The 24,096-nt window shown below is 39.6% G+C and overlaps 1 protein-coding gene across 1 annotated transcript; it reads left to right on the top strand.

Annotated features, from left to right (window-relative positions):
• Positions 1 to 3,011: 3,011 nt before the first annotated feature.
• CPXM2 (carboxypeptidase X (M14 family), member 2) lies at positions 3,012 to 23,868 on the top strand (the record flags this gene model as incomplete). The annotated part of the gene is made up of 8 exons (XM_008947534.1): positions 3,012 to 3,100; positions 7,655 to 7,778; positions 9,158 to 9,354; positions 10,228 to 10,407; positions 11,722 to 12,019; positions 16,765 to 16,904; positions 17,464 to 17,563; positions 23,615 to 23,868. Coding segments are annotated over 8 exons (1,382 nt in total), but the record flags the coding sequence as incomplete, so codon positions are not given.
• Between the last annotated feature and the right edge of the window lie 228 nt (positions 23,869 to 24,096).

The raw sequence follows: 24,096 nt of genomic DNA, 5'->3' as shown, positions 1-24,096 counted from the left end.
CACCATGTCTGAGGTTGCAGTGTCCATGAGTATGGCACCATGGTGTCATATACATACGAACCAATCATGCTGGGAATGAATGCAAGTTTTACTTAATAAATGAAAGCATTTTGATCATTATTTTGTGAATTTTGATTCCAACCTCGGGTCATTGCAACACTCACTTCATACCTTTCCAGTGCTAGTTCAAAGAATGCTGAAAACTGAAGTAGAAGACCAACAGAGATTGTTTGGTTTGGTATAGTAACTGGAAACCCACTGGAAGCATCAGGGCTCCACTGCTTGAGGTGCTCTGTAGAGCTAGAATGTAACAGAAAATCTCTTCTCTGTGTCAAGCTGCTGGCAATTGGTCCTCTGGGGTTTTTTAAGGGCAATCCCAAGAGTTCTCATGCTTGGAAGCAGTTGGGCAGTTTAAAGCCTCTTACTTGCTCGTCCATTTTTGCAAAGAATGGAACTATGAAGGTAATAAGCTACATTTACCTGCTAACTTAATTAATTCTACTGATAAGATAAAGATAGATTAGGAGAAAAAACTAAGCTGTTCCTCTCTATAAATGGGAGTGCCACACTTTTGCAGGATCTTTTCTACTTGGAAGAAGGAGACTGTCTGAAGTAGTGCCATGAATAAACGAGTGTATTTCCATTCTAATTCTTCTGTGGTTTGAGTTTCTTCATCTCCTAGTCTCTGCTTTATTAACGAAACTAATTTTGGCCAAAGTGGACCTAACCAGCTCTGCACAAGATTTGTATGCCTGCAAGTTTAGCTTTTAATTTTCTGATCTGTATTCCTGCTTTTTTTCTGCTGCAGTAGAACTCACAGTAGAATTTGGCAAAATATGAGTGTGAATTCTCTAGGGAGCTGTCAAATTGTGCACTGTTTTTGAGGGCAGACCAGAGATACAATCGTTCTCACTGTGCAATTCTTTTTTTTAAGTTTCCACTAACTCTCCAGCATTCACAGTCATTCCCATGATATTAATGTTTGATGTATGGAAAAAATGCCAGACTTTGAGAGGAATGGGATTAAAGTATTAGGAAAAAATATCAGTTGCTGTATATTTTGGCTCATGGTGACAGAGAAATCCTTCAACATCCTGGCAGCTTTATGATGTTTATTTTTATATTTCTACAACAGAGGGATATTTTTACAATGGTGAAGATATTCAGTGTGACATTAGACACATTCTCTCTTTCTAGAAGTAGTATTTTTTTTATGATTTCCATTTTTTAGGCGCCAATATATTCCTGAATAATTTCTATGAATTAACATGGGTTGACCTTTAAGGGTTTGGCATTCCAGAGTCATCTGCAGGGTTAGTGGAGCATTGTTGCTGTCAGTGGACTTGCATCAATTTAGCTTGCAGTTAGGTTGAAAAAAAGACCTAAAAATGCAGGTGAATTATGTGAAACTTAACACTCTTAATTCTTCAAAGCTTTTTTTTCCTTAATAAGCAGAGAAGTCTTGTTTTCTCACCTGATTAGGCTCTAATTCAAATCCATTTCCAGGTGGTCTTGTTATAAAATAAGTTCTCCCTGGAAAAAATAGGTTTTGTTGAATCAACACTCTTTTATATACCTTTTTCAGTCATATTTTTAAAGCAGTTTTCAGCTGACCTTGCAGTATTTCTCTTGTAGATTAGGGAATGGAAGTGGAGATGAGTATGTGAAAGAAGAGTAAATAAGAGGTGAACAGTGAAGTTGAATGGAACGTGCATGTTTCATTACATAAATAGCTTAAATAATTCACATTTTCCTTTCCTTCTACATAAGAAAACACCCCAAATACTTTAAGAATTTTATGGAAAGAACAAACTTGAGACTTTAGAGGTTTTAATGTCAGAAATATGAAGCTTAAAATTATGAGGTTATAGGGTGTTTTTAAGTGTCACGAGTTTTCCATAATTTCATTAAGTATTTGTGGTTGCAACACAGTATCTATGTAATATTCCTGCCAATAATTGTCTTTTCCCCCCAGAAAAAAATCACAACTGATAAGTGACATTGTTCTTTTTGTTTATTGTGTCATTTTGGCTCTGTCGAAATAATACATGATGATATTTAGGCTTTCATATTTGGCTTTTTCTCCCCAATAATTTTGAACCAAACGAAGACGATTTTGTGCAAAGGAAAGCAAATTTTCACAGCAGTGGTTTGAAAAATGGTTGGTCAAAATTCCAGACATCAGAGATATGGCAAATGAAGGAAAGTGTAAACAGACTTGTTTACCTCTAAAAATAAATCATAATAAGTTAGGCTAAGAGCCCATGTATCAGGAAATATAAAGCTGAGCCCTAACAGTCTTGAACTGTTGTTTTGGGTTTTTTTTCCTCAGGTGAATAGCCTGGAAAGTCAAGAAAACAAAGGGGGTTGTTCTATCCACATATTCTCCTTTGATATTTCAATACACACAAACTATAAATTATCATCATCATAGAATATGTGACTTTTAAAGTAACAAGGACCTCCAACTTCCATAAAAAACATTAGGAAAATCTTCAGGAGTGTTTAATATGCACAGCAGATCCTTTCTATGTTTTTTCAAGCTGTACAGACTGAAAATACTCATAGAGAAAACTAAGAGAAAATTCCCTGTAATAGAAAATTAATCAAGTAGACACAAAATATTTACTGAGTTTTTTTCCACTCATGTGATTTTCTTTTTTCACCGTTTTATCTTGCATCTGACTCATCATTTTCCAGTGTCTTTTGCCTTCCTCTGTAGCCTCAGGATGCCCTTTTGCTGAAGTGGAGCTGCTTGTGCAGAGTAGCTGCCTAGCAAGCTGATGCCTGCTGCCTTCTTACTTCTCTTTGGATCTATATGAGCTGGTGTGTGCAGCAGTTAGAAATATTTCAAATCTGTTGTTTCTTTGCCTCTTGTTCTAGCAAACCTGTTTTAAATACATGTAGGACAGTAGAATTCAGATTTCCACGTTGCTTGCCTGGTTTATAGCTAAGCATCTTTATATTTGAAATTCATAAACACGTGAAAATGCTTTCTTTTCTTTCCTCAGATCCAAATAATTATTACCACAGAAGAAATGAAATGACAACCACAGATAATCTGGACTTTAAGCATCACAACTACAAGGAAATGAGACAGGTAGGCAAGGAAGCTGGTGTGTGACCTCCTGAATGGAGGGTGCATGGGTGCAGGCTTCTGAGGTCTTATGGAATTCAAATTCTACCCATGAAAGGTTTTATTAGATGGTGTCTGAAATCTATTTAACTTTTTTGTTTTAATCTATTAAAAACATCAATCTATGAAGATCCCAAAGTCTTAATTTGTACATCATCTAACCTTAAACAGGTGACATTACATGACAGAGGGGGGATTTACATGTGATGTGCCAGCATTTTTCTTCCATGTATATTTGAGTGTTGAATTTTATGATGGTTTCTCCTTTCAGATTTGACCCTGACTTAGCCATGAGAATTCTCCCATATTTCAGTGGGTTTAGATGATGGGAATAAACTATACAGAGGCCAATTCTATATTTACAATTGTGAAAATCAGCAAAAACTAACCAAAAAAAAATAATAAAAAGAATTCTCTTAGTCTAATTTTAGCTCTACCAGCCTTGTTGATCTTGTTTCTTTAACTTCCAATAGACAACATTGTTGTTATTAGTGTTATTATTTTTAATCTTGCTTCATGTCACCACAAGCATAGGTGTGGGTTGTCCTAAAGAAATATTTCTGGCTGCTTTCTCTTCAACTGTAAAGATAATATGTTTGGACTTGAAGTGTGTGAATCATTTGCTGTGTGCTGGATTTTCAGTGTATTTATACTGCATGAATCACCATTCGTTTTTATTGAGCAATTGTGTACTGAGTCACACATTTATTTCAGCAGACATTTCATGGCCTATATTTCTTAGCACAAAGATTAGACAAGTAGAAACTCAATTGGCATAATTACTGTCAAGAACAATAAAATAAAGTGTATATCAGATTCTCATGGCAGAAAGACAGGTTGACCAGGTTGGAAATATCATTGGGGGAAAAAAAACCCACAGCTTGAGAACAGAATGTTTTTCCACTTTTCATACAAGTAGAAAATTTGGGACAAGCTGAGAGCTGAGCAGTTGTGAGCTGTCTTTGACTGTGCTCTCCCAGTTTCTGATCTCCCTTGTATCAAAATAGTTAATTTATTTGGAGCTCATTGAATTCTGATTTGGTTCAGCTGCTGGTAGGCAGAAGATTGTGGGTTGGGTTGCAATGAGTCTTATATCCTGGAAACTATTCTTAGAACTTCATAGTTTCTTTTTTGAGTGTATAATAGAACAATAACCACCAATTTCCAGAGCCAACGTAAATCTCTTTTAAAAAATACTTTGCATTATTACCAATTTTATTAGCTACTTCACTGCCAACCATCTTAGAAAAATGTTTAAAGTTATTTACCATAAACAGTGAAGAGTGAAGAGGAGAGTGTGTTCCATTGACATGTTTTGAAAGATTACATTACATTGCAATATATCAAGTATTCGTGATTTTCTTAGTCTCTGATATTTTTTTTTAGTTGCTTTTTTTCAATAGAACTCCGTTTTGGAAGATGAAATTTATAGTATCAAATTTTTCCTCTTAAAAGAGCATTCAAGAATCTTCTTTCCATCAGTGGGAACACTCACAGTATCTCTTGTGTAGAAGTTAAGATTGTCTTATAGTCCAAAATATTTTCATGATGTGTTGAAGTTGTACAGGAAACTGTTAAAATAGTTGGTGGATATCCCCAAAACCATTTTGAGATGGAGAATCAAGTGTGACCTCATCTTTGAAATAACAAACTCAAATCATGTCTGGAAACAGGAGTGTTAATTTTGAAATCCACTTAACTGGATAAGTTAAACTGTTAGGTTAACAGCTGGACTCAGTGATCTTAAGGGTCTTGTCCGACCTAAATCACTCTATGGACTCCACAGAGGGTAAATAGCCCTAATTTGAAAGACATTTGACTGAGAGTCCTTTTGCATCCTCTAAGTGTAGATGGCACTTAGACCTGCATTTAATGCACCTTTGCTGCAAAATGGAGGTTTTGGACCAGTTTTGCAGGGCTTCTTCAAAGACTGCCCCTAGTCTTTGCTAATAGGGTAAATAATTGGTAGTGACAAACAAATAGGAACTGTCAAATAAGAACTGGTGGTGAATGTAATTGTGGAAGTGTCCTACAGTCCTGCTGGCTGTTAATAAAGCCCTGATTGACTGTTATCATCAATTGTCTTTGACAGTTTGTACAAAGTGCAAAGAAAACACTGTGACATTTCAGGTGACCTATTGTGCTCTTTGTAGGAAACGAGTATGAGGAAAGCAAATATGAAATATGTTCATTTCCAGTGTTGTATTTACATATAAACATTTCACTACATTGCTACATCTGTACTGTTATCAAAGGAGCCATAGTGAAGACTACTACAGAGGCCCTAATTCAGGGAAGGTTCTTTGTCTGCCTCAAAGTAATCACATGCTTGCAATTAAAGAGGTGATGGGGAGTTTACTGAGGCCAACACAAATATTTCCACCGGTTGTAATATACTTTGAACTTGGTTCTAGGCTTTTTTTCACACTAATAATGAACATTTAACACACTTTTAACTGTTTTTTTTTTTAATTGGTGTTCTTGGTACTGTGTGCAGACTGAAGTGCCAGGCACGTCAGGAAAGCTGCTGCTCTGCAGCTGGATTTCAGAGAGAGCTCTGAGAGGACAGACTCATTTTCCCTGTCTTATTTCTTGGGGAGCTGCATGGATGCAGTGATAGATCCATCAGCCAGGAGGGAATTTCCTGCAGTTTGAAGAGAGTGTAAGGAGAAGAATTAGTAAAAACACAGGGCAGAGGCAATAACATTATTTGTATATTACAGAAAGATGTTTTTAGTCTGGTAAAATAGAACTTCTTTTAATGCAATATCTGTACTCATTGGCAGAGTGAAAAAATAATATTTATCTCTGTTGGAGAAAAACGTGGTGTCTGATACAATAATAATCCATTTCATCCTCTTGTCAGTAGGATATAAATTTATAATCCCCACGCAGTAGACCATGGATAAGTTTTGGTCTGTGAGACTTTCACAAGAGGTTTATAGCTCCATATCCAAGGATAATATTTTTGGTTCATCATGAGCAGGTTGACCATGAAGATTTAAGACAGTCTGTGCTGAGTTTAGATTTGCAAAACAAATTGTTTCTCATACATATAAAACCAAGATGTGAGATGAACAAACATACAGAAATTACATCTTTTGGGTCTCTTTGCGACATAATTATAAATAGAAATCAAAGCCTTTTATGAGGGGAATTTTAATGATGTTCTTCCCAGTGTGAATTGTGTTTCCACTTAGATTTGCTAAATGGTGACATGGGAATCGGACACATCTAATTATTGCATTTTTTAAATCTTCAGCCTTGTGATCATCCAATATTGTCTCTAAATTAACACTATGTGAGCAAAGAGTTTTGTTGTGCTTCAATATTTCCTCAATAACATATGCATCCTTGTTTATGAGAAGAATGTCTAATTAATAGTCCCTAGGGTTCCAATTTGCAGCAGAGTCTTAATTTCTTTAATGTCTTCCAAGGAAAGATATCAAGACAGATAAATTCTTGTCATATAAAGCTCTTTGCAGTAACTTCTTATTATCAACACACGCATTTTTCAGTCTTTTTAATTTTAACTTTCACCTGAAAAGCAACAGTAAAGTGTTTGTTTGTGGGACAATTGAGGATTCTCAGGATACTGAAGGAGTATATCTTGCTGTGTTCATGGAATCATTTCTTATTATCAACACATGCATTTTTCAGTCTTTTTAATTTTAACTTTCACCTGAAAAGCAACAGTGTTTGCTTGTGGGACAATTGAGGATTATCAGGATACTGAAGGAGTATACCTTGTTGTGTTTGTGGAATCATCCAGATTATATTGATTTGATATTTTGGCCACATTAATGATGCCTTAACTTCATAGCTAGTGATTTTCCCATATGAGGTTGCACATTGTAATACAAGAAGGGTGGGCTTGGTGTCTACCTCAGCAGAGGCAGAGTCCATCAGAATTCACTGGGAAAAAATGTGTTGAAATAGATGTTATCCTTCTGTCTTCATTTCTTCTAAATTGGGTTGCTGCTGGATAGGAGTAATCTCCTTTACTGAGCAGAGGATGTCTGTGGCAACCTGTTGCATGCATGCATTGCTGTGCCACTAGCACCCTGGGTCACCTCATGTCACTTTGGAGAGTAAATCCCAATGTGTGTAGAAAGAACTGTCAAGGGGGAAAATCACTCCCACTGCATAACATTTTAGAAATGTGTTTTATCACCTCTTGATAGTATAGTAGTAAATTTTTGCTGGTTTTATTCCTGTTGGACTTCCCCCTCAAGCCCTTAATCTTGTGATAATACTGAAAATACTTCTCATGTCAGATCTGGAACCTCACCTACGCTGCAGTGTTTCAGCAGACAGTGTTCAGCTTGTTCAAACATTATGTTGTGTGATAGCAGAGCCATAAATTTGTCAACTGAACCCAAAGCTTTTACAACTAAGAAATAATCATAAAAGAAAAGGAAGAGGGTTTGCCACAACCAGTTTGGAATGAAGTAATTAATACAGAATCCATTTTGATGCTGCATTTTCTAACTATATGTCATTTTTTTTTGTTGGCAGTTGATGAAAACTGTGAATAAAATGTGCCCAAATATCACAAGAATTTACAATATTGGAAAAAGCTACCAAGGACTAAAGCTGTATGCTGTGGAGATTTCTGACAACCCAGGAGAACACGAAGTTGGTTAGGATTTAGTCTGTCTAAATCTGTTGAAGGGTGTTGGGTTTTGGCTTGCTTTTTTTTTCCCCCCTCCTTATTCTCTGCATCTGAAGCAATTATCACTGATGGAATTACATTCACAGCAGTAAAGATTTCAAATGTATGTGGGAGGAATTTCAGTGCTGTATTTCTAAATTGGGAAGAGGAGGATGAGCACAAATAGAAGGCATTTTGAATGTGGGATCAAATTCTTTAATGATAATGAGTTTTATTCTTCACAATAACAAAATGAAAGTGAATTTTAGTATGGGGGATTTTAGGTGTGGGGATTTATGTAGCTTTGGATAGAAATTTATCTTTTTTAGTATGAGGTGAATGCATTGCAAGCAAGGACAGGGCAAATCTCCCAAATCATCTTTTACCAGTGATGTTGGGGTACAATTTCCTGTGGTGATGTAATTCTGCAGAACAGAAACTCACTCAGTCTTTGCTCCTTCTGTGGTGAAAAATAAAGGTCTCACTGTTGGAAGGAAGGCATCTTGTTCTCAGCCATGTCCATAAATAAACTGATAATGAGTTCATCCAACCCAAGGAAGAGCAGAGCAATGTGCTCCTAAGATGTCTCTACTTTGCCATAAGGACTGGAATACAATAGATGTCATCTCTCAGTAAATTTAGAGTTGATCTTAAACTGGAGTCTCTGAATCTCAAACATTAACACCAGAATAATTAATCTAATCTAGATTAAGAATTAATCTAATTGTGGATCCAGCCACAAGACATGGCTTGGCCACTTTGGGTCCATCCTGTTGATGTTTGCAAGTGTTACTCATGCAAAGGACAATTGAATTATGGAGCATTTTTTAATAGCTGGCATTATTCCTAATCATCTCTGATGTATTTTGTAGCTGAATGCAAGAACTGTGGCATTCAGTATAGGCTTGAAAAATGTGTGTGAACCTGGTTTTTGGTTAGTGGAGGAAAAGGAGCATGTGAAGGCAGAGATCAGTTATGTACAGTTACTGACTGTTATCTTTTCAAACCCTTAACATCTGTCCCAAAGAACTACTAGAAATGTATTTTTCATGTTGTTTTTCGACGAGCAGAATTTTTAAAGTCTACCTGTAACATGCAGAAATTATTAATATAATTAAAAATGTGTTTAATGGAAAATGAGTTTTGGAGCTTTTACACAGTGGCTTCAGATAACACTGATACATAACCTTGTTCTTCTAAAATAGCAACAGAAAGTAATTATTTGTTTCTGTAAAGTTACATTTTCAGCTATAATTTCTGTTAAGGCACTTCTCCAGCTGTCCTTAAGTGAAATGTTGCTGATGAAATTTGGTTAGGTGCTTGGTTTGCTGCTCTGACTACACTTCTCCTCCCTGTGTTTTCACCAGGTGAACCAGAATTTCGGTACATTGCAGGAGCTCATGGGAATGAAGTGCTTGGACGTGAGCTAATCCTTTTATTGATGCAGTTTATGTGCCAGGAATACCTGGCTGGGAACCCACGGATTGTCCATCTCATCAAGGATACCAGAATCCACCTCCTGCCCTCAGTCAACCCAGATGGATATGACAAGGCCTATAAAGCGGTAATACGATTATTGACATGTCAGGGAATTATTTTACTTCTATTAGGTGAATTAAATATGCTCCTGTTGTCATTATATTTTTTTCAGAGGTCGTATTTTTCAAGCAATCAAAATAATGGTATTAAAAACCAAATACATCAAAGCAAACAAAAACTGAAACATCTTCCTCGGAACAAAATAGTGAAACAAGGAGCATTCTATGTGACATTGGCTCACAGGAAGATGTGTGTGGAAAGGAAGGTTGCAAAGACTGCCAAAGCAAACCATACTGAGGTGTATAGATCAATGGGAACACCATTAGGGGAAGTGGAAAATTCATGCAGCCTGTTTCTCATGAGAAACCAAGCTAAGCTTGTGAAAATTTGCATTCCTCTGCAGCTGTAATTTAATGGTGTGCCTTTAAGGAGAGCACAATGTGTTGGGCATCGTAATAATTCAGTCTGGAAGAAGACAGACACCAGGAGGGAAAATTTCAGGGGCTGGTCAAATGCTGTAGAAAAATTTTCCAGAGCTGTCTGTAGAAGTCTGGAATACAAAAGTCATACTCAAGACCATGAAATAGAGTATATATTATCTCCATTGCAACCAAGGGGAAAACCAGGCTCAAATGGAAACCTTGAAAACAAACTAGGAAGGTTTGTCTTAAGACCAAGTAATTTTTTAATGAGTTTTGCTTCAATTCTTTTAAAGTTTCATACAAAATTAAAAGAAAAGCACCAATTATTCATTTCAGCTAATTAAATAATTCAGCCTTTCGCTTGTGTCTGTAGAATTACCCAAACACACATCCCCAAACACTTTGCTCACTCACAGGTTGTCATGTTCTGAATTAACTGATTTTAAATTTTATTTTATTTTATTTTTTAATCTAAGGGTTCAGAATTAGGAGGCTGGTCTTTAGGACGATGGACTCAGGATGGCATTGACATCAACAATAATTTCCCTGATTTAAACTCTTTGCTCTGGGAGTCAGAAGATCAGAAGAAGAGTAAAAGAAAAGTTCCAAATCATCACATCCCAATCCCGGACTGGTACCTGTCTGAAAATGCCACAGTGAGTAAGGCCAGAGGGGAGGAACACAAAGGCTGGGATGTGCTGAATGAGCTTTAAGTTTCTCAAGGGATTAGTAACTTTTGGATGAAGTTAGATACCTGATCTAAGCTACTTGTCTAGGGTTGCTTTTTAGCCAATGGAAATAAAAACTCACCAGAAAAGCACCATTCACCCCTGTATTTTAGAGGCAGCCCTTGGGAAGGGAACTGCTTCCCAGAGGATTGTCCTTTCCCTAGGCTATTGCAAGAAACTGAAGCAGTTGATACCCACATTTTAGGCAGCAACAGGTAGAATCATAGAATGCTTTGGGTTGGAAGGAATCTTTAAAGGTCATCTAATAAGTGGTGTCTCACCAGAGCAGAGCAGAGACACAGAGACACCTACCTTGACCTGCTGGCCATGTTTCTTCTGATTCAGCCCCATCCTTTTCCATAGGGCTTTCAATCCACTTGTTGCCAGCCTGTATCTGTGCATGGGATCACCCTGACCCATGTGCAAGTCCTTGCACTTGGCCTTGTTGAACCTCCTGAGGTTCACATGGGCCTGCTTCTCAAGCTTGTCCAGGTCCCTCTGGGTGGATCTTGTCCTTCTGGCATGCCAACCACACCACCCAGTGTGGCACCATCTGCAAATTACTGAGGGTGCACTCAATTCACAGAAGGAAACAAACCACAGGGCTTAGTCCTTCTTCCTAGTTTTGTAGTGTAGGTGAGCTTTCTGCAAACCCAGTTGCCATACAGATTTCTCCTGGGATTTTCTTATTTGTCCTTATTTGAAATATATTCTTATAATAAGACAGGAACAACTGAGGCATATGCAAAACCAATGCAGTGGCTTATACTGAACCCAGTTGCCATACAGATTTCTCCTGGGATTTTCTTATTTGTCCTTATTTGAAATATATTCTTATCTGATAATAAGACAGGAACAACAGAAGCATATGCAAAACCAATGCAGTGGTTTATACTGAAGTCATTTCTTGGATCTTAGTGCCAAAAATTGAACTTGTTTTTCCATAGCCTTTAAAATATAGTGGCAAGTAGTTGTAGTGGCTGAGATTTCCCAGTTTGAGGGGAAGGCTTCAATCAGCAGTGGTGTTCCTGCTGCATAAATCCTTAATATTAAGGCTTTGTTATGGGTTGCTGGTGACGTCCCAAGCATGGCTGGCAGGCACCATAATTTAAAGAAGCCCTTCTTGGCCACATCTCTCATGCTGGCTACTCTCTCCATGCTGAGAAACTCACAGCAGACTCCTGAAACTGGGTTATCATCTTTCACAGGCTGAATCCAAGCGGCTGTTTCTTTTCCTCCCAGGTGGCAGTGGAGACACGGGCCATAATAGCGTGGATGGAAAAAATTCCTTTTGTGCTGGGTGGCAATCTGCAGGGAGGAGAGTTGGTGGTGGCGTACCCCTACGACATGGTGAGGTCCATGTGGAAGACCCAGGACTACACCCCCACCCCAGATGACCACGTCTTCCGCTGGCTGGCCTACTCCTACGCCTCCACGCACCGGCTGATGACGGATGCCAGGAGGAGAGCGTGCCACACAGAGGACTTCCAAAAGGAGGATGGCACTGTCAATGGAGCCTCCTGGCACACTGTGGCTGGAAGTAAGTGTCTGTAGAAGCATAGAATGGTTTGGGTTGGAAAGGACCTTAAAGACTGCCTAGTTCTAACCTTCTTTCCCATGGGCAGGGACACCTCCCACTAGAGCAGGTTGCACAAAGCCCCATCCAACCTGGCCTTGAACACCTCCAGTGATGGGACATCCACAGCTTCCCTGGGCAGCCTTTGCCAGTGTCTCACCACCTTTACAGAGAATCATACCATCACTGCCCCGTGTACATTGCAGAGGCATTGGTGGTAAAACATGCCTTAAAGTGACTATTTTTCCCATCTGAAAGTCTATTCACTGCATTTTATCAAGTATTGAGGACTGCAGGAGACTCTGTCACTAATACCTGGTGGGCATTTCGTTTACTACTGAGGTTTCCAAAAGTGCCCATGGGATACACTAGTTTTATGGATTCTGTGATTCAAGATGGTTTGTCAGGAGAAAACCAACCCAGTCCAAACCCACCAGCAGTGGAGAACCTGTCAGTCTTTGCCATCTGACAGGGTGCCAGCAGAAAAGTGCTGCCAAACAAGACAACCAGTGTCAGTGCTGAAGCAGAGACTCCAGGGAGAGATTCCAGTGGCCCTTGGATAAGAAAATCATTATTTCAACCTCCCCCTCACTGAACTCTGCCACAGTTCAACCCCCACTCACACTCACTTTGAGCTGTAAAAACATGCCACAAGGAGCTGCTGCTTGCCTGCTACTGTCCTGTTTTAAAAGACCTGGACATCCTTACACTTCAACTTTGTTTTGGCTCTCTAGACATTTCTGCTGCCAGAATAAACCACAGATGGCATCATTCACCCTATGCCCAAGCCGGCCACCCTGCTAAGGAGCACCAAGGGGAAGCTGTGTCCTGTAGTGCAGACAAAGCTTCAACTTCCAAAAAAAGCCCAATTAGAAGCACTTTTTTAACAGCAATAAGTGTGGTTATCTCTATGGGCTTTGAGCAGCCTCGGAATCAGGCTGATTCATCACAATTCTGCTCAGAATCTGTGGGTTTTATCAGGACGTTGGTTAGATAACACATTTTATGAAATTAAGAAATGAGCTGTGCATCTGCCACCACTTGAACAACAATAGGAACCACTGCAGCAGTAATGGCAAACAGATGCAAGGGAGCATCTGTGCAGAGCTTGTTTTATTAGAGCTGCCTGGTGTGTGTAAAGTGCAGGTAGTTTGGCTGCACAAACGTTTCTAAAATTTGGATATGGCTTTTACAAGTTAATACTGTCCAGCCTTTAAAAGCTAGATGCAAGAATTAATTTTTCTGTTCCAATATTGATTTTCAGGAGGTTGAAAAGTGCTGGGTGAATTTTTGGGGAAAGATAGAACTCTTAGTTCACCAGGCCAATGTCTGACAAGACATTTCTATGCATTTCTGCAAATTCTGAAAAAAAAACCTCTCTGTATGCTAACTTGATTGCTTAATTATCTAATTTATGAGTTTAATTTTCCAAAGTGATTTAAGAAACTTGATTATGAATAGATCCAGAAAAGATGACATTAGCCATGTTCACTAACAGCTGCCACACTAAGGTATATTAAGTAATGATATAAAATATAGATGCTGAATCCTATCTTGATTTCTTAGTAACAATTACATATTGGATTTGGTTCATCTCGTTTGTTTTATTGCTTTATGATGTTTCTCATTATACTTTACAACCTGTTCTCTTAGAATTGTAGAATTGTTTTGGTTGGAAAAGACCTTTGAGATCATCAAGTCCAACCATTCACCCAGCACTGCCAGGTCACGCACTAAAGGTGTCCCTCAGCACCACATCTACACAGCTTTTAAATCTCCCCAGATATAGTGACTCCACCACTGCCCTGGGAAACCTGTTCCAGGGCTTAACAACACTTTCAAGGAAGAAATTTTTCCTAATATCCAATCTAAACCTCCCCTGGAGCAACTTGAGGTCACCTCCTCTTGTCCTATCACCTGTTACATGGGAGAAGAGACTGACTCCCACCTTGCTCCAACTTTTATATAGCTGTAGAGAGCCAGGTCTCCCCTGAGCCTCCTTTTCTCCAGGTGTAACACCCCCAGTTCCCTCAGCTGCTCCTCACCAGACTTGTGCTCTAGACCCTTCACCAGCTTCATTGCCCTTCTTTGACCACACTCCAGAACCTCAGTGTCTTGTAGTGAGTGGCCTCCTTACATTACAGTAAGACTTCCAAGATTGTCTTTGAGGAAAAATGCTGGAATATTGCTTTTACTTTCAATTCTTCACACCAAACAACTTCAAAAGATGTGATTTCCATTTGAGCTCAGCCTGGGTGATTTTAGACTTCTCTACTTAGGCAACTGGAAGAGGGAGAGAGATGCAGGTGTACAGATGCATACATCTACATGTATTGCAGCTGGTAGTTAACCAATGGCACCTGCCATTGTAAAGGGTTGTCCAAACATCATGCATATAAATTTTTCACTCCTCATGCCTTGGGAATATTTGTAAGGGATTTTTCTAATTCCTTTTCAGTACCAGAGAGTCCCTAGAGAAGTAGGTGCACCACAGATACCTTGCACAGATGTTAAACACCCCTGTATGCCTTTGAAACCCAGCCATACTGTTTCCTGCACATATTTTGGACTGCAACGAATGCAAGTTCTTCTCCAGTTGTACATACAACATTTCTGCACCAGGCAAACTTGCATAAAGGCAAAGAACAGATGAATTTGATTTTCATTCCAATGTTTTCAAGGCTGCATTTGCATGTTCAGACGCTGCACAGAGAGTTGCTCTTGGCAACGTTAAGCCATTATCTTAAATACATGTATTAAAACTGAGCAATTACTGTGTATTGCCAAACATTTCACAACACATTAATCAGGATGTGATACAGTATGTGAGCAAAAAATTATTGTGGCTGTTACTCAAATGGAGGGAAGCACATTTATGCAGAGCAGCATATGCCACTGTCTGATATTTAGGCTTTCCCCATCAACAAAAGTGAACAGCTTAACATCTGTATTATATAATCCTGCTCTGAATCCAGAAGGGACTGAGGACTCCTTAAATTCCTGACTATTGCTCTATGGTAATTGGATGGGACTAGGGGTTTTATTAAATCTTTTGACTCAGAAGTGTTTGGTGAATGCATTTCCTGCTAATCTTTACCATTTAAAATGTGACAATTAATGATCATTAATAAACATTCTTTAAAATATTTTTTATTAGAATTGCAGGTGGAGTAAGAAGTGAAGCTGTCATCATTTCTTCCTCTAGTGTTCATATACTGTATCTTGTTATCTTGTGATTGCAGAGAACTAATAAATGAAGTTTCCCAGAGGAAAAATAATTGTGAGAAATGGAAATGTTGGAGATGTGCATCTAAATACAGTTTTCCTTAGTACTCAGGACCTGTGTAAAGGTCACAACGTTCTCTCTAATGTAGACCTAAACTGCACCTCTTCAGAGACTGGATGTACTGAGGTCCTGGATTTTGATTAGGACATATGGGGACAGTCCTTTTAGTAGGGTCTGTTGTGACAGGACAAGGGATGATGGTTTTAAACTGAAAGAGGGAGATAAGCCTAAAGAGAAGGAAGAAATTGTTTACAATGAGAGTGGTGAAACATTGGCCCAGGTTGGCCAGAGAGATGGTCACTGCCCCATCCCTGGCACCATTCCAGGTGAGGTTGGCCAGGGCTCTGAGCAACCTGCTCTAGTTGAAGACATCCCTGCTCAGTGCAGGGCAGCTGGGCCAGGTGACCTTTTAAAGTCCCTTCCAACTCAAACCATTCTATGACATTTCTAATGGAAATCCTTATTGCAGAGCTGTGGTGCAGATTACAGTCCTCTGCAAAGTCATAACAGGGAGAAATCACACTAGAACCTCTCATTCATTGCAAGCTAAGAGACACCATACATAGCTTAGAAAAATTATTACTACTTTGATTTTTTGTGGCTTTCTTATCACTTAGATTACTTATGTGGGAAAATATTTAGACTGAGAAGGTATTTCATCAAGGGCTCTGATAAATTGCTTTTACTTCACAATCCCTGTATGCACATTAATCTGTGTCCTGGCATTTAAGGTTGTATAAATTTGGTTGATGGCTGCACATCCATGCAAGCTAACACAGACCATCCCAGTTCTACCTGGGGCAATCACAAACGAGAGCTGCTCCATGGGAAATAGTGGAGGATTAATGAAGTGTAGTGTTGTCTTAAAAGCAAGGCACAAGGTTTTTCCTGTAAAGAGAGACCTTGCCTAACATCTTCCTGGTTGTATCCCCACCTTCTTCATCAATGTCTTGGCAACTTTATCTGGAATTACTTTTATTTGTTTGTTCTCTGTTAAATCTCTGTTTATTTCCTTTAAGTTTTGTGGTGGCAGAAGGATGCTGCTCTTTGAGGCAAAGGAATTGGGGATGTGGTGCTGGGCTGACACAATGGCCCATGGTGTCTTGGTGCAACCTTCTGTCCTCTATTCTGGACATCCTGGTGGGACATTCTCTTTAGAAAGTCTTGTTTTGTTAAATATACAGCTCTGATGTTACTCTGGTGCTTTGTTACAGGATATGTGGTATTTCTAATGTTTTGCCCTGCCAGGTCTGTAGATTAAACCAGCAAAATAAGTAATCAGTTTGTGTTTAAATAAGTTCTATTACTTCGCATAAAACGATTATTTTAATCTATTTAATTAGTTTAAAAGAATACAGATTAAGAGAATAGATTAAATAGATGAAAAGAATAAAGTCATTTCTTTTCTATCCCCTCTTGACAGGCATAAATGACTTCAGTTATCTGCACACAAACTGCTTTGAGCTCTCTATCTACGTTGGCTGTGACAAGTATCCCCACGAGAGCGAGTTGCCTGAAGAGTGGGAGAACAACCGCGAGTCCCTCATTGTTTTTATGGAGCAGGTATTGGACAGGAGAGGGACTTCTGAATGACTCGATGACTCCTTTCAGATTGGAAGGGAGTTTAAGGTTTCTGGGTTGTTATATTTTTTTTGTTTGGTTTGTTGTGGTTTTGTTGTTTGGGGTTTTTTTTAGTGACTAATTCTACAATCGCTGATATTTGTGATAGAGACCTTACCTACAAGCAATACTGGCATATCACTTGGACCAGGCTGTTTTGACTGAGGAGTATAAAATAATAAAGCTTAAAATTTGATATGAATGCAGAGCTTGCTAGAAAAGACTGCCAGAAAAAAACTCTTACCTCTGCTGCTTTATGTGCTTTGTTTGTCTACCTCTTGAATTTGATGCCTCAGGGATCAGAATAAGCTGATTGACAGGTAGCTAGTGCCTGGAAGGCTGATATTGGGTTAATAATGACTTCTCAAAATTGTGTGAATCATAAAGCAGAAATATAATACACTTCATTCACATATGGAGTTAAAGATTTGTTTCATCTTCCTAATGACAGCCCTAATTGACTACCGTGCAATATTTATTTGTCTGTCTGTTCTCTCTCTAGGTCCATCGTGGCATCAAAGGCATCGTGAAGGATGTGCATGGAAAGGGAATCCCAAATGCTGTCATCTCAGTGGAAGGTGTTAACCATGACATTCGCACAGGTAAAAACCCAAAAGCATCAGTGCAGGTGAATAGATTTATAGCTTTAAAACAAAACGCAGAACCTCGTTGCATCTTTGAACTCTTTTCCAAGGAAATCCAGCAGATAATATACACTCCAAGGAGAGTGTTGCAGGAGCAGTGGCAGATGAGGAGGGATCACTTCTTTCTGTGGTGTAGCTGTATAGATAAGAATCATAGAATGCTTTGTGTTGGAATGGACCTTTAAAGGTCACCTAGTCCAACCCCTCTGCAGGAGGCAGGGACATCTGCAACTAGAGCAGGTTGCTCAGAAACCTGTCCAACCTACATGGAATGTTTCCAGGGATGGGGTATCTACCACCTCTCTGAGCAACCTGGGCCAGTGTTTCACCACCCTCATTATATATATTTTTTTTTCTTATATCTAGTCTGAATCTCCCCTCGTTTAGTTTAAAACCATCACCCCTTGTCCTGTTGGAACAAGCCCTCCTAGGAAGATTATTTTCATCTTTCTTATAAGCCTTTCTGCACACACCTTCCTCTTTCTACCTCTTTTAAAATATTGAGCCAACAACCATTCATCTGCCACAAATAAATATCCTGAGCAAGGCTGTGTCTAAGAACTCTTTTTTTTCCTCCTTTTATTGTGTAAAACTAGTGGAAGATGAACCCTGAAAATAATAACACTGAAAAACAAGGGTGTAGGCAATGCTTTTTTTGGGCAAAGAGTATTTCTCTGGCTGTCAACAGTTACAGGACTGTGAATGTGTTGGAGATGTGATTTAGAGCCGTGGCCAGAGGAGAAACAGCTGTTGCAGGGAAAGGAGAATTTCCCAGGCTAAAGAGTCTTCTGCAAGATATCACAGCTTTATAAAAGACCATTTGATGGGACTCAGTAGAAACCTTGCTTGCACAGTTGAATTCCAGGCCAGGGAATTACTTTTCAATATGTAGATATTTTTAAATATCCACAAAAGGCTATTTGCTGTGTTGGCACAGTCTTGATCTATGACACAGGAATCTCTACTCAGAGTGAACTTTCAGTGTATTTAATGACCTGACAAGTAGTTATGGTAATAAATAAAGATCTACTTTAATTTGAAACTGCCCAATTGTAAGATTAGTAGTAATACCTGAAAATTGTTGTTGGCAGGTAGCAGGCAGGGTAGTGTCCAAAGACCACTGTGTTTGTGTAGGTCCTGTACCATGATTTAAGACAGTCATCTTAGGTAAAGAAAAAACAGAAGGGATCTATCAAGGAGAGGAGCACGGGGGAAGAAACAGCAAAACAAGATGTCAGCAGGAGTTTTAGTGACTGAGAGCACTCCAGTGGCTGGTTGCCAGAGGTTAACAAGGTTTCTGTTGGATGTTTATGGAAAAGTAGCACCATGGTGAATAATCAGACAAATCATACTGTTGCATACTCGTGTTTTGGTTCAATATTAGAGACAAGAACACTAATTTTTATGTATTTCCTACATCAATTGACTTTTTCACATCCTGACTGGCATCCTGGTTCTTCTGCCTGTTGCCATTTCCATGTGATTTGCCACTGCTTTGTACAGTACAGCACACTTTGACAAGCAGATTGATTTCAGGCTCTGGACTAACAGGGAGCTTTAGATAAGAGACTTCCAAATCTTTAATGTTTGCCACGGTAGTTTTTCTGAACCAATAATATATCTTGGGATATTTTAGTCTATGATCGATTTTCTTCCACTGCTACTGTGTCTCTGTTGTAAAAGAAAACATTGAATGACAGATATTTAATTAGGCAATAATGATTCTGCCTTAAATATTTCAAAATGGGACCACTGGGACATGATAGCAGGAATTAAAACAATCAGTTGTTTCTCTTTCTCTTGGAAATCTTGGCAGTCTTGAAAGACTGCCATAAACTGTAGGGTGTATTACTCTGTTAACAGAATTAATATATTGCTCTGGTTGAAGCTGAGTAAACAGAATAGGTGATTAATCTCCAGCTCTCAGTACACTGGATTGTGACATGAAAGAAAAAATCAACAGCTTAAAGACATGCATATGGAAAGAACTCCCAGTGACATGTGTAATAAATGGGCCAGATCCCAGAATCCACCTTATAATGCTCAGGGAATCTTCCAGCTATTTATGTCTAGACTTAGAGCTGAGCTTCTATGGCTCAAGGCCATCTGCCCTTGGTAGCAAAAATAAAATTACTTATTTCATTCTTTTCAATTCTTCTTTTTAATGAGATGTTTAAGCTGACATTCTTTGGGAATCACTCTGCAGATGGGAACACAAAAGTTCTGTCTCGTTTTATATTATACAGATAACAATGTATGTCTCATTAATCTTTGAAACTAGAGGACTTACATTGGAGCCAAAAAGCTACAATGACAAGTATAACTCCAAAGAAAGATGGGAAATTGTCAGTGTTCTTTTCATTTACACCTTTTAAAATGAAAAATGGGCCCATTTAAACCTCTGAGTCGCCTTGATATAAAAATAGGCCAAGCGGGAGAATTGTGGCTGCTGTCTCTGGTCATGGAAGTTCTGTTTAAAGTGAGCTCAGCTTTAAGATTCTTTTCTACTCTTTCTTTGATACATGAATGTGGTCGACTACCCTGTAGGGCCAGGCAAAAGTTACCTGGAAAGGCCTTCTAACACTTTTACTTCTTTGAGAAAATTTCTCTGCTTCTTCCTGTGGATGAAAAAAAGTGCATAGAAAGCACTTTTTAAACTTTTTTTTAGAGGTAGAATATATCCTCTGGGAAGAGAAGTTTGCTGACACTAAGCTAACAATATTAATAGGCTAATTGAAGTCATTGATTCTGAGAGTAAGAGCTTTGTGGGAAATTATTCCATTTTCTCTTGATGCAGATGTAACTATTGATTAAGTCTGAGCGATTACACGTTGTTCCAGTCAGATGTGGACTGTGCTCTATGAGATAACCTTTTTTTGAGTTCATTGATTGGATGACCAAATGCACCCAGACCCCTTTTATTCCCGTGGTGCAAAGGCAGTTTGGTGGGTTGCTTGCTGTAATTGTACATTTTGGAAATCTCAAAACAAATGTTGATGAAGAAAAGTACAGATTCTTGCTAGCAAAACACTTTGGTGTCACAGGCAGAGTTCAAAGACAGATGCACATTTCTTTGTGATTTTTGCAATAAAGGGTAATGGATTAAATTTCACACAACGTTCAGAGAAAATTTTATTAATATTTTTATAAGTTTCATATGATTTCAGTATACATTATGGAACCAAACCCAAAGATTTGGAAGTAGCATTTAGTTATATTTAATAACAGTAGCCTAAGCTAAGCATAATTCTGATATTATACTCTCCAGTATATTATTCTCTGCCTGTTCAGCAGAGAAAAGTTAAATTTTAGTTGTTACATGCACTGGGTGTGCAGCTCTATGGCTAATTTGTAGGTAACAAGGCATTAATATAGATTTTTAGAATGTGTTTAAATTTGGCATATTTAAGTATGACATGTAGTTGTAACAAAGGTGTGTCCTATCAGGGTCAAAGAGTGTTCCTCTTAATTAAAGCCTTTATGGTGTCATCTGACACATTTAATTTACAATAATATTATGTTCCTATTTTTATGTATAGTTATTTTATGTAGGCAGATATGGCAATTCTTTTCCAGATCCAATACGTGGAGATGGATGTAGTCCATTCATTAGCAAAATTTATCTGTATTTTTAATTGTGTTTCTCTTGCCATCTGCTCTGAAATATTTACCTACTGCATTTAATCTGATTTTTTAAAAAACCCTTTTTAGTCTGGTATTAAATGCTGGGCAATGACAGCTGACAGAAACACTAATGTCTACTTATTTGTAAATTGAAAGGAGGTGAAGTGCATCCTGCTAACAGCTTAATATCCAGCTTGGTAGTAATTTCTCAGTGGTGTGTGGATGTGTAGAATTTTTTTTGTTGCTGTTTCTGGCCTCCTGTGGGGTTGTTAAATGTGTCAGAAAAATGTGGGTCAGTTTTGAACTGCAGGGGCTAAAGCCAGGCTCTGAGCAGGGATGTGATCAGTGTCACACACAGGGTGCTCCAGCCCTCTAGCATTGCCAGAGCATTTCCAGCTAAAAAATGAGCCCCTGGGGATAAATATTAAAAAATTGGACAGCTTTATATTTCATTTTTAGGTTAAGTTGCCAACAGAGCCAATAGAAAGGGAGAACTGAATTAGGAGTTGCTCAGAGATCCCTTCCTCAAAATGCCTGAGTCCTGAGAATAGCAAATCTAGGTCTGGACCATCACCCCAGGCTGGGTCAAACCTCCTGAAAGACAAACCTGAGCAAGTTGCTGGGGGAGAACTAACCTGGTGCTTCTTGAGCAGTGTCACACTTGTGTTCAGAGACTGCAATATCAGGATGGAGTTGGTATTGCTGTTTTGCAAATGCATTTTTTGCTTCACCAACCCCTCACTTCAAATCCTGTTTCTTTAAACAGGAGCTACCCAGGCTGATTTTTTTTTTCTTCCCCAAATGTAATGTTTTCATGCAAATCATCTTCAGCTTTTGCAACACACGACATTCCAAGCAGCCCAAGGCTAGTGATAACAAGGCTGTCAGCTCTCACCACTGCTGGAAAAAACCTCGACCCCATTCCACACAAGAGATGTTGGATTTCTACTCATATATAGAATTGCATATTTGAATATGTGCTTTCATTCCACAGTGGGTTTTCCCAGGATAAGAAATTAGTATTTCACCTTCTTCTGTCTACAGCTAAGCATACTTGCTTGTTAAAATAGCATTTAAAAGTCAGTCTAAAGCAATCCTTATGTATATCTGGGTGATGTGAGATCATTTACAGAATAAAAAGGAAACAGAAAGTCCTGATTCAACGAGGTGTTAAGAAACCTCTTGCTTCATGCATGAGTAGCTGAGTTGATTACAGGATCTCTGTTCATGTATTTTACAGGTACGTGTGTGGTTTTCTGCCCTAATGAATTATACTTTGCAGGAAAATCAGTGTAATAAAACCCAATGTAACCTTTTGTAGAAGGGGTTGTTGACTTAGATCTCTTCAGTGAGTTGACATTGTGCTTTGCCTACTAAATAACACCAAAACACATGTCCAGGTGGTCTGGCCAGAATCACAAGTGCAACATAGGTACCCCACTGGGGTTCCTCTTGATTCATTAGAATTAATTTGGGGAAGGTCTTTTATAGCCCTTAGGACTCATCAACTGTTAGAAGGCGACCCTTTGTATCAGGACTGACTTCAGCTGACTAAAATCCTAAATCAGATGGAAGCCTTTTTTCTTCTGGAAAAGATGTTTGAGGAGTCTTTTTCTGTAGGGTTGCCAGGACAAGGAGGGACATAAGTGGTGGTGGGCAGCCTCGTTGAGACCCTCCTTGTGTTAGAGTCATAGAATCCTTTAGGTTGGAAGAGACCTTTAAGATCATCAAGTCCAACCATTGAGCCAATAGGGCTCTAAAGTCCTCTGCTAAAACAGATCAGAATCTGTCAGGGTTGGAAGGGACCACAAGGACCCCCCAGTTCCACCCCCTCTGCCATGAGCAGGGACTCCTCCCACTAGATCAGGCTGCCCAGAGCCTCCTCCAGCCTGGCCTTAAAGACCCCCAGGGATGGGGCCTCACCCACCTCCCTGGGCAACCCATTCCAGGGTCTCACCACTCTCCTGGGGAAGAACTTCTTCCTCACACCCAGCCTGAATCTGCCCACTGCCAGCTTTGCCCCATTCCCTCTAGTTCTGTTGTTACTTGAGATCCTAAAAAGTCCCTCCCCAGCTTTCTTGTAGGCCCCCCTAAGATGCTGGAAGGCCACAATAAGGTCTCCTCAGAGCCTTCTCTTCTCCAGACTGAACAGCCCCAACTCTCTCAGTCTGTCCTCCCAGCAGAGCTGCTCCAGCCCTCGGATCATTCTGGTGGCCCTTCTCTGGACACGCTCCAGCAGGTCCACGTCCCTCTTGTAATGTGTTGAGGATGTAGTGTTGCTGCCTGTGGTGTCATCTGTGTGCAGGCATTTCTGTAGCCTCATAAACAACACATTCCTCGAGGAGAAAGGGCCATTATCCTAAAAACTCTCTCCTTCCCTCCTAGGAGCTGATGGGGATTACTGGCGTCTCCTCAACCCGGGGGAGTACGTGGTGGGAGTGAAGGCAGAGGGCTACACCTCCGCCACCAAGACCTGCGAGGTGGGCTACGACATGGGAGCCACCCAGTGCGACTTCACCATCTCCAAAACCAACCTGGCGAGGATCAAGGAGATCATGAGGAAGTTTGGGAAGCAGCCCATCAGCCTGTCCATCCGCCGGCTCAGGCAGCGGGCTCGGCAGTGGCGGCAGCGGCGATAGAGCCGGGCAGCCCGCGGCGCCCACCCCCTCTGCTTCTCTCTGCCTACCTGTAGTCGTAGTGAGAGTTACATAGCCCATCTCTTCATACCTATTGCTCTGCACGAGGCCTTTCTGTTAGTGGAGCTGGAGGAACAGCAGGGGGGGATTTCTGGTTGGCAAAAAAATGGGATCTGAAATTCGCGTGGAACCGAAATGGGCCCTGGGTTGGGGGGAGATCCAGGAAGGACG

Source organism: Merops nubicus, unplaced genomic scaffold (genome assembly GCF_000691845.1).
Source record: "Merops nubicus isolate BGI_N331 unplaced genomic scaffold, ASM69184v1 scaffold1219, whole genome shotgun sequence".
NCBI classification, from domain to species: Eukaryota; Metazoa; Chordata; class Aves; order Coraciiformes; family Meropidae; genus Merops; species Merops nubicus.
Note: the sequence above shows the minus strand (reverse complement) of the source record. Positions and strands in the feature narration are given on the sequence as shown.